Source organism: Condylura cristata, unplaced genomic scaffold (genome assembly GCF_000260355.1).
Source record: "Condylura cristata isolate star-nosed mole 26May11 unplaced genomic scaffold, ConCri1.0 scaffold00019, whole genome shotgun sequence".
In the NCBI taxonomy this organism is placed as follows: Eukaryota; Metazoa; Chordata; class Mammalia; order Eulipotyphla; family Talpidae; genus Condylura; species Condylura cristata.
This window is the reverse complement of record NW_004567120.1, coordinates 16,047,199-16,058,286: the sequence shown is the minus strand read 5'-3', so window position 1 is coordinate 16,058,286 and position 11,088 is coordinate 16,047,199. Positions and strand designations below refer to the sequence as shown.

The window sequence follows — 11,088 nt, the reverse complement described above, 5'->3', positions numbered from 1 at the left end:
ACCCCCCTCCCCCAATCTGAAGCTATGTCGAACTCCTAAGGACAGTCTGTCTGGTAGAGAGATGTTGAGATGAGCCGCGCCTGCACTGGGCCGGGCTAGGCAGGGCTAGGCCGGGCGGGCTCGGAGGCCTGCACTGAGTCTCCCCAGGGCAGACATTTTCACCAGGTACCTTACCCAGAACAGGTGGGATGATCCCAGATACTTGCTCCCTAGTGGACTGAGCCGCCCTGCCCATCAAGTGAGGGGCAGGGCACTTTGGGGATGGCTGGTGTGGAGCTACGGGGCCTGCGGGTGGGCCCCCGAGGCTGCCAGCCTACTGGGCCGGCCACAGATAGCCCCGTGTGGTCGTTTTCTGCAAACCTACCACGTGGGCACAGACCCTCTGGGTGGGCTAGTGACAGGCGAGGGTGAGCCCAGAGTGGGTGGGCACAGCTGGGCCGAGTGCCCTCTCCCCTCTGCTCGGTGCTGTGGCCTGCTGCTGTTGCCACTGGTCCCTGGAGGGGAGCAGATGCCAGGAGGAGCTCAAGACCCATGGCCCTGCCTGCTTCAGGCCCAGCTCCCCGACCCCCTCAAATGGAACAGGAAGTGAGCTTGATGTCACCTCTCAGTCCCAAAGAAGGGATAAAATACAGCTCTGGGGTGGGCGTAGTGACAAGGGGCTTTTGCCCTCACAGTGACACCCAGAGGCCAGGGAAGGGGTGAGGACGCCCAGGGCAAGGACACCCAGGGTGGGGTAGCCTGGAGCCCTCAGGGACAGCCTCAATCCAGGGAGTGGAACCCTGGACACTGACGGCTCTCAGACCCTGACTGGCCGAGCGGACACATACACTCACCACAAGATGCAAAGACCACAAAGCTCAAACCTGGGGCCGTGTGGGGGAAGGGGACAGGCCTGGGCAGATGCCCTACTTAATAAGGGTTTTTAAGGAGCGGGTGAATGTGCTCATAACAGTCGCCGAAGTTGGGGAGCCTGGTGGGTGCCCAGGGGCTGCCCCGATAGCAGCTGTCGCCTGCTGCTGCTGCTGCTGCTGCTGCTGCTGCTGCTGCTGCTGCTGCTGCTGCTGCTGCTGCTGCTGCTGCTGCTGCTGCTGCTGCTGCTGCTGCTGCTGCTGCTGCTGCTGCTGCTGCTGGTTAAGGTTCCGGGCAGTGGACTCCTCAGCTGCGCGCAGCAGGAAGGTGTAGTTCCTCACCACTTCTTCTACCTTGGCCAGCAGCTCTTGGCGCTGGGCCTCTGAGCGCACGATGAACACCAGACGCACGAACGTCTCGATGAGGCTGCTCAGCACCTGGAAGCTGCCTGTGATGGCTGCCAACATGTGAGTCGGGCTCTTGTCCACGTTGGCCACGCGGCGGCAGGAGGCCCGGAGCTCCTTGAACTTGAGAGCCAGTTCAAGCTTGTACTCAGAGATCTGGGAGACATAGGGCTTGGGGGCACGGGCCTCAGGACTAGCCACACACTGCCGCAGGACTGTCAGCAGCTCGTTGGTATCCAGTCGGGCTGCCAGGAAGCCGTCGGGCAGGCCATAGGCATGTGCCCGCAGGGCATTGATCTTTGCCAGGCTCCCCTCAAAGGTGGACGCCCGCAGGTCAATCTCCTGGGTACGGGCCGCCTCGGGGCTGCTGCTGCTGCAGGTGGCGGCATCCAGTACCTGCAGGGTCCTGCTCACCACGGGCACTACCTGCTCGTCCAGCTTCATGCCAGGCAGAATCTTCATGGGGATGGAGTAGGAGAGCTCATCCTTGCCGTCACTGGCATCGTCAGCCATGTCACACTTGCGGTAGTAGAAGCAATAGCGGATGGAGCAGCATTTGCCGCTCTCACTCTCTTCGTCCAGCTCTGAGGGCTTCCGGTATACCTCCTCGGGCAGCGAGAACACAGCCATTGGTCTGGGGCCTTTGGTCTCAGGGGCAACCTGTACGTAGGAGGGGTCTCCTAGGGTGGGTGACTCCAGAGACTTGGTTTTGGGGCCCAGGCCTAGGGGGAGGCCTGCCTCTACCTCCTTGGCCTCCCGGGGCAGCATGCCCAGGGGTGGGTGTGGGTAGACATCCGAGGTCAGCGAGGCCCTGTCACCCTGGTCCAGCTCACCAATACTGTAGCGGCGCATCAGTTTCCTGTAGTTGGGAGCGCCCAGACACTCGCCCCCTGAGGCACACGTGGTCAGGCATGAAACACCGCTCTCAGGGTCCGATCGGCACTCTCTGGATTCCAGGCTGGTGGAGCGGATGCGCCCGACGTTGATGGGGCTGCTGAGGCTCAAGCCTGGGCCGGCCTCTGGCTGCCTCTGGGTAGGGGGCACCCTGTCCTTTTCCCGCCCCCGGAGACTGGGCACCGGCGTCTGGGGGGCCTGAGGCCGGCCCCCCCGGCAGATGCGCTTGCAATCACAGCTGCGCCTCTGCTCCCGGGACATGCCTGGCCCCTGCTGCACGGGGCTGCTGCGGAGCTGGCAGCCACAGCGGCCAGGTGCTGGGGGTTGCAGGTACTCGGTGCTTGGCAGCTCCCCCTGGCTCGGAGGCTTTAGAAGTTCCTCCAGGAACTCCAGTTCATACTGCTTTACTTTCTGCAGCTGCGCCTGCCGCTCATCGGTCTCCTTCTTCTGGCGGGTGGGAAAAGTGGCAGAGAACAGATTGCGAAGCCGGAAGGGCCCTCGGGATGATTTGGCCTTTGTGGGGCCTTCTGAGGCTGAGTGGGCTCCATCCAGGGTTGTTTCAAGCTTCCTGGAGGGCATGGTGCTTGCCTGCCTGCTGGTGGCCTGAGGCCTCAACGGGCTCTGGCCTCGGGGCTGGCAGCTGGGACTCTGACCTCGGGACTGACTGCTGGGGCTCTGGCCACGGGACTGGCAGGTGGGGCTGTGGCCTCGTGGCTGGCAGGTGGGGCTGTGGCCTCGTGGCTGGCAGCTGGGGCTGTGGCCTCGTGGCTGGCAGCTGGGGCTGTGGCCTCGTGGCTGGCAGCTGGGGCTCTGCAGAGCCATGGGGTAGCTGGCTCGGGGGACCAGGCTGGTCTCCTCGAGCTTGCTGCTTTGGGGCGTGATCTCCAGCTGCCCCTTCTCCCCCTGGCTAGAGACAGTACCCTGCTGATGTAGGGCAGTGCCCTTGGTACCCTCTGGCCCACCCTTGCCTGCCATCTCCCCTGTAGCTTGCTTGTTCACTGACTCTCGACTTGCTCGTACAAGATAGCTTTTGGGGGGGAAACTTTGGGCAGGCAGCCTGTCTTCTTGTGGGGAGTGGCGCAGGCTGTCAGCCCGGCTGCCTGTGGGTGCTCTGGAGCAGGAAGAGATCTCTGGGCTCAGCTGCTGCTGGGAATTCCGAGAGGTCTCTGGAGCACCGGGGCTCATTTTGAACTTCAGATTCTTAGCAGTGCTACCACTCATCATGCCGACTTCTGGTCTTCCCATGCTGGCCTCAGGCCTCCCCACGCTGGCCTCCAGCCTTCTCTCCCCACTGCTGGGGGCGGTCCCCACAGCACCGCCAGGAGCGGCTAGACTCTTAGTGTGCACCACCTGCTGCAGGGTGGCTGAGATTATGGCCGGGGTCACACTGCCCTTTGGGTCCAGGATGAGCTTGGGGCTCAACCTGACTTCCTTGGGCAGGTTCTCCCTCAGCTCAGAGACCTGCTCTTCACTGAGGGATGGTGTGGTGGCCCTCAGTGACATCTCTAGGCCTGCATGAGTGTGGCCAGGCCCTTTGTCCTCAGGAACTGGGGACAGCAGGCTCAGGTTTTTCTGCTCACTGAGCTGCGGGGACAGAGCCGGGTGTACTGCCAGGGCATACGTTCGCTCTCTCTGTGGCTGAACCTCTGACTGCAGCAGCTTCCTCCGAGCGCCAGGCGGGCCAGGACTCTGGCCTTGGACTGCTGGTTGGAGGGCTGGGTTGGGATCTGGGCGCCCAAGTGAGTAAGGGGCTGTGAGAACAGTCTGGGCTGCGCAGCTCTGGATCCGGAAGGGCAGATCCTTGCGGGCCAGGAGGCTGTCCTTGTTGAGGTGCTGGGCCAGGAAGTAGGTGGTGTTCTGATGCTGCTTCATGGCAGACATCATCTCTGACATGTCTGTGAGCTCTGAAGAGTTGGTTTCATGGCCTGAGTCCAGTGATGATTCAGGGGTGATTGTGGCCAGCACAATCAGACCTGGAGGAACAGAGACAGGGCTGTACTTACTCAGAACAAGTCCATTTCCAGACACACAGAGATTATGGTGGTCAAGGTCAGCCAGCAGTATCCCAAGCCTGGGAAAACCAGTCAGGCCTAGATGGGTGGAAGTGGTGACTGCAGGGCTGAAGGGACTTGGGGTAGAAGGGAGGGGCGAGCTAGGAGAGGGCTTTATGAAGGGCTGGAATCCGAAAGGAAAGCAAAAGAGGCAAAGAGAAGAACTGGGCAGTTTGATGGCAAATTAACATGCAAATCACATGCAAAACAACGTGCTAATCAGCACTATTTTTAGATTCAACAACTAGGATATTTTCGTTAATTGTCCTGAAGAGGGCTGGCAAATAGAAGTCTCTCTCTATCTGGCCAAGCCGGCCTACAGTCCTCACAGCTGAGGCCATTTAGTTCAGCTTCTACTCTCTCTGGCTGCCGCACCCGCTTCATGCCCCGAACTCCGAGCAGAGACAAGTGCCAGCCCCAGGGGATCGACATGTGCAGGCTGTCCAGCAAGGAGGTTGGTGCTTTCCCTAGTCAGTCAGGCTCCTTCTCATCCCGTCTCTTCACTCACTGTCCACATTCTCCCCTGCCTCACGTGCCTCCATATAGCCCCTGTGCCTCTTCTGTTTCTGTATTGTTGACTTTTTTTCAGATGTACGTGTGTACAGAGGTGTGTATGTGTGACTGTGGGTGCACATCTGACCTGTGTGTCTACAATGAGGATGTATGTGTGTGCGTAACAGGGAACAGTATGCAGGCCGTAAGCGTTTCCCACTAAATAACCAGTAACACCAGCCACCGCTCACTGCGTCCTTACTCAGGCCAGGCAGTGCTTAAGTGCTTTGCATGAATGATCTCATTTTATCTTTACAACAACCCTGTGTGATGGGACTGCTGGTACCAAACCCATTGGAGGTGCCAAAAGTGAGGCTCACAGGGAGTAAGTACCTTGCTGTAGATCACACTGATGCTAAGTAGCGAAGCCAGGACTCAAATGTGTCTGACACAGAGCCCCACCTCACAGGCAGGATGAAGAGCTCCGGCCTGGGCAGTGCTGGCTCTCTGGTCCCCTGATCCCAGCTCACCAGGCAGTTAGGTGGTTGTGTTTTCCTCCAGTCATGTGCATGCTGGATGTTCTTTGCCTGTCTTCTGTATCTTTACAATCTTATTCTGATCCTACATCCTGGCCTAGCTGCTAGTGGTCCTGGCCCCAGTCCCCGGAGCCCAACTGCAAAACATTTCCAAGACACGGAATGGCAAGAGCCAGAGCTCTAGCTAAGCTGGCAATTGATCCCTGCCACAGCATCACTGCTCCCCGCCCCTACCTGCACGGCCTCTGGCCATCTGCTGTTCTGACATACCACCATGACTTTGATCCCTGCTTGGGAGGAAGCAATGTCCCCTGCTGGACCTGCCTGGCCAAGATAAGCAAGGGGAGGTAAGAAGGAGGAAGAACAGGCTGTTACCTGCAGTCTGTGGGGGTTGGGGGTGGGGTCCATCCTCTGAGGCTGCCAGGGCTTCCAGAGCCTGCAGAGTGGACACCAGGGCATCATCTAGCTCCTGGGCATGATCTCGGACTGTCCGGGTCTGCACACTGTCAATCAGTGTCACTGGAATCTCATCATACAGGAGTCCACGCAGGTGGCGTCCTTGCTCCTGACTCTGGGCGGCCCGGCGTTTGGGGTCATCCTCATCAGAACTGTTGTCTCGGAAACCAGGAGGTGGGGCAGCAATTGCAGGCAACAAAGAAGTGCTCTCATCTTCCTCCTCTTCCTCCTCTTCACTCCCAGGGGGTGGGAGGGACATTAAGTCTATCATATTGTCACGAGAGGAGCCAGGCCTCCCACCTTTGCGAGGGCCCAGTTGCTCCTGGAGTTTGGCTTTGCAAGAGTCACAGTAGAAGTTCAGGGCTTCAGCCCCAAGGGAATTGTCCAAGGTGTAGGACCGGGCCCTGCTGGCGCAAGGCTCGTGGTCTAGGCTGGCTACATCAAAGTCATTGGGGACCACCTCATAACCCTGGCCAGAGCTTTTGGACGTGGGGTCAGATTTGGTCCGGGGCCTGGTCTCCTCGAAGAAGATTAAGTTCTTGTTGACATCTGTTCGGCTTTCCTGTTCCTTCCTTTGCTCACGCATGTGGAGGTAGCAAAAGCTGACAAGTTCAGAGTCGGCAGGCGGGGGCGTGCAGCGGCTCGATTTCCTGGGGCTGGTGCCCACGCTGCCCACATAACTACTCTCCTTTTTCCCCAGGTGGCCCCCAGTGACAGGGCGGTGGGCGCTGTGCATGTAATCTAAACCCAGAAAGAGAATCAACAGATGAGCCCTGGTGTTGTGGAGTAGGCTGAGCTCCCTTGGCAGCTATGGTTTCTGGCCCACAGTGTACAGCGGGCACTGAGAGAGAGAGTGCATCAGTGGCTGCTAGAGATTAGAGGACAGGGCCTCAATGAGCCATGTCACTACTGACCCTTACAGTAGTGGGAATGGAATGGAATGGCCAGAGGTACTGAGAGCCCTGACACCTCTGAAGTGGAAAAAGGCATGGGGTGGGTTTGGGTGGGGTGCACACCTTGGTATCTGGGCACAACTGGATGTTTACCTGGCCATATGTGGCTCAAGAGTCAGCTGTAAGCACGCACACATGTTTTAAGTCTCCCTTGGAACTGTCCCGGCCCCTACCCTCATCCTCACCCTTCTCAGTGTGGCGCTGCCCTACATTGCTCTGTTGCTTGTGTGTTATGTTGGAACTCTCCTCGCAGAAGGAAATAAATCTATCAAGTTACTAGTATCTTAATGGGAAAGTATAAAAGAGGCTACATATGTATGCCCAAGAGTTCGCATGTCAAAGAGGATCATCAGTAGGACTCCTAAAAGAATAAAGTCATATGTAGAATTCCTGGTATTGTTAAGTGTGCTGGAGATATGTGCTGGGGTGTGCATGTGAGCGGAGGGTAGGGAAGCATGCTTAGATTTCCTCAAATACCTCTCTGTATTCATGAAAGGCCAGCCTATCTGCTACTCAGAAGCAAGGCAAAATGTATTAGTCAACAGCTTTTAATGATAGCATGTGTGTGCATCTGCAGATTATTCATAGCAAATACTTAATCTCTGAATGGCTTTCCTCACTCTTTCAGGTCCCCATGTTATCTGCGAGAACATACTTTAGACAATGCAGACTATTAAACAGATGGCAAACAAGTACTAACTTAGGTGAAGATCATCACACCTGATGACACGGAACACTCACAACAACCCAGTGTAGTAGCTGCTATTATTATTCCCATTTTACAAGGGAGGTAGCAGGAGCAGTTGCTTCTGTGACTTACCCAAGGTCACATGGATCACAAATGTTTGTATGGATTTGATTCCAGGTCTGAGGAATTGGAAAGCCCATAGTTTTAACCATTTCCTTATAGCTCACCATGGTGATCAAGATGCTGGGAAACCAAACTTCAAACACCTTTCTAACTCCAGTTTGACAGGGTTAATATGTCAGTGCTGATTTTTTCATAACCATAGTACTGGTACTTATCAACAGAGTCCCCAAATGCATGAAGCAAAAAATCAGCTAAAGGAGAAACAATTCAATAGCAATAGTTGGAGACCTCAATCTCCACTTTCAATCGTGGACAGAACAACTAAGCAAAAGGTTAACAAGGAAACAGAGAACCTGAAGAACACCATAAACCAACTAGACTTAACAGAAATCTATCAAACATGCCACCTAGCAACACCAGAATATACATTATTCTCAAGTATATCTGGAATGTTCTGCAGGATATATTAAGTCATAAAATTAGCCTCAATAAACTTAAAATGAATTACATTATACAAACTTGATTTTTAAATGCAACAGAATTAAATTAGAAAGCAATAACAAAGAAATTTGGGAAATACACAAATATGTGGAAATTAAACAAAACATTTCCAAATAATCAATGGATCAAAGAAAAATTAAAAAAAAAAGGACACTGGATTATACATTGAGATGAATAAAAATAAAGATACAGTGTAGCAAAACTATGGGATCTAGCAAAAGTAGTGTTTAGAGGGAACTTTATAGCTATAAATACCTACATTAAAATAGAGGAAAGGGCCCTCCCTGGTGGCGCAGCAGGTTAAAGCACTGCACTAAGAAGATTAAGCCATTTCCTCATGAGTTCGATCCCCGCCTGCCCCGGAGGAGATCCACATGGCGTGGCAGACCTCTCCTGACCCGCCCGCTGCACCCCTCAGCAGTATACTTCGTTGATCTGCCTGTTCTGCTCCCCACTCTGTCCCTGGTGAATCCTTTCACCCTCAGCATCTCTGGCCTGTACCCCAACTCTGTATGAATAAATAAGTAAATCTTTAAAAAAAATAGAGGAAAGTTTTCACATCAATGACCTAACCTTTTACCTTAAGAAACATGAAATGAAAGAAAACTAAACTTAAAGCAAGCATAAAGAAAGAAAAATATATAAAGCACAGAAAAACAGTAGAGAAAAAACAATGAGACAAAAAGTAGTTGTTTGAAAAGATAAAAAGATAAAATGCTTCTAACTGTATAAGCCAAGCAACAAAAAAGAGATTCACTTTACTAAAATCGGGAACAAAAGAAGGATATCAGTACTGACTCTACAGACATAGAATTGAATACAGTAGAATAATATAAGTAAATGTATGCCAAAAATTAAATAACCTAAGTGAGATGAACAGATTCTCAGAAATATACAGACTATCAACCTGACTCAAGAAGATAGAAAATCTGAATAAGACAATAACAAGAAAAGCACTTAAATTAGTAATGAAAAATCCTCTCCTCGCCATGAAAACCTGACCCATATGGCTTCAATGATGAAGTGCCAAATGCTTTAAGAAAGCATCTAGCATGTGTGCCAACTCTTCACAAACTTCCAACAACTAGAAGAAGAGGGAACACTGTTCATTCTATGAGGCCAATATTACCCTGACACCAAAGCTAGATGAAGACATCACAAGAAAACTACAGGCCAATAGTTCTTATGAACAGAGGCACAAAATGCCTCAACAAATAGTAGCAATATCCATCTAGCAACATATAAAAAGAATTACAGGCAATGACCAAATGGATTTATTGCAGGATAACAAAATTAGTTTAACATCCAAAAATCAACTAACATACTATACCATTTAACAGACTAGAGGACAGAGACAACATGAGCATCTCAAGAGACACAGAAAAGTCATTTGACAAAATGTAGTACACTTGCATGATAAAAGTCAACATTCTAGAATAAAAGGGAATATCCTCCACATAATAAAAATTACTGATTGAAGAGTTGAGTGTTAAAAACTAAAAAGTTTTTCCCTTAAGATTAGAAGTTCAGGATTTCTGTTTTCATCACTTCTATTCAACTCTGTACTTGGAAGTAATAACCAGGACACTCGGGCAATTAAGATGAAATATGAGGCCTCTAAATTGGAAAGGAAGAAGTAAAATTATCTTTTAAAATGACATGAGCTTATATATAAAAAGTCACAAGGAGTCCACCTAAACTAAGAAGCAAGTTCAGCAAGGTTGCAAGATAAAAGCTTAACATAAAAATAAATTATGCTTTTATATACTAGCAATGAAACAATTCTATTTATAATGGCATCAAAAAGAATAAAGTACTTAGGTACATATTTAATAGAAGTATAATACGTGCTCACTAAAGCTACAAACCATTTGTGAAAATTGAAGTTAAATAAATGTTAATATATTCTCTGTTCATGCCTTAGTAGACTTAATATAGTTATGATGGCAATACTTCCAAAGTTGATCTACAGATTCAACACAGTTCCCATCCAAAATCCTAGCTGACTCTGTAGAAATCTACAAGTTAATTAAAAACTTCATATGGAATCACAAGGGATCCAGAATAATGAAAACAATCAGAAAAAGGAAGAACAGAGTAGGGAGATTTATTTCTCAATTTCAAAACTTACTACAAAGCAATAATAATCAAAATAGTGTGGTATTGACATACAAATAAAACTTAAATATTAATGGAAAAGAATTGAGAATCTAGCAACAAACCCTCCTATTTATGATCCAGTAGCTCAAGTTAAAATGAGCAAAAGATTTGAATATCTTACCAAAGGAGATATACACAGGGACAACAAGCATGCAAAAATATGCTCAATATTATCAGTCATGATGATGCAAATTGAAGCCAAGAGATATCACTACAGACCTACTGCAATGGATGTCATGAAAACGATGGACCTTGAGAAGTGTTGGTGAGGATATGGTGAAATTATAACTCTCCATATTGGGAATGTTAATGCTGCAGTCACTTTGGAAAACACTTGGCAGGTTTTAAAATTAAACGTAGAGCTATCATTTGACTAGCAATTCCACTCATAGGAATATATTGAAGAGAAATGAAAATGCATGCTCCCACAAAAACTTTCATGTGAATGTTTATATCATCATTATTCATAATAATCAAACTTAATGCCCATCAATTGATGAACGGAGAAAGAAAATATACAATGGAATATTACCAGTCAATAGAATGAATGGCACTTGAAAACATTATGCCAAGAGAAAAAGGTGAGCTACAAAATGACCACAGAGTATATGAATCTACTTAGCCAAAATAACTAGAATCGGCAAAGCTGCAGAAACAGAAATTTGATTAGTGGTTGCTTAGGGCTGAGTGGTGGTTAGGAGGGAAGGAAATAGGGGAATGAATGTTAATGCATGCAGAGTGTTTTAAAAGGGGTGAAATGTTCTAAAATTAAATTGTGGCTAGGATGGCACAACCCTGGAATATATTAAGTATACTCAACATTGGGTAACTTTAATTGGGTGAATTTTTTTTTAAAAGATTTATTTATTTATTCATACAGAACTGGGGTACAGGCCAAAGATGCAGAGGGTGAGAGGATTCACCAGAGACAGAGAGGGGAGCAGAACAGGCAGATGGACGAAGTACACTGCTGAGGGGAGC

The 11,088-nt window shown here is 50.1% G+C and overlaps 1 protein-coding gene across 2 annotated transcripts in view; it reads right to left on the bottom strand.

Annotated features, from left to right (window-relative positions):
• Positions 1–12: 12 nt before the first annotated feature.
• Positions 13–11,088, bottom strand: part of FRMPD3 (FERM and PDZ domain containing 3) — a 74,248-nt gene continuing 63,172 nt past the window's right edge. For both annotated transcript variants that reach the window (XM_012727245.1, XM_012727244.1), the window contains 2 exons: positions 5,602–6,423; positions 13–4,120 (listed from right to left, as the gene is read on the bottom strand). In XM_012727245.1, the coding sequence (XP_012582699.1) occupies positions 906–4,120; positions 5,602–6,423 (4,037 nt within the window). In that variant the 3' untranslated portion in view covers positions 13–905. The remainder of the gene's footprint in view (positions 4,121–5,601; positions 6,424–11,088) is intronic.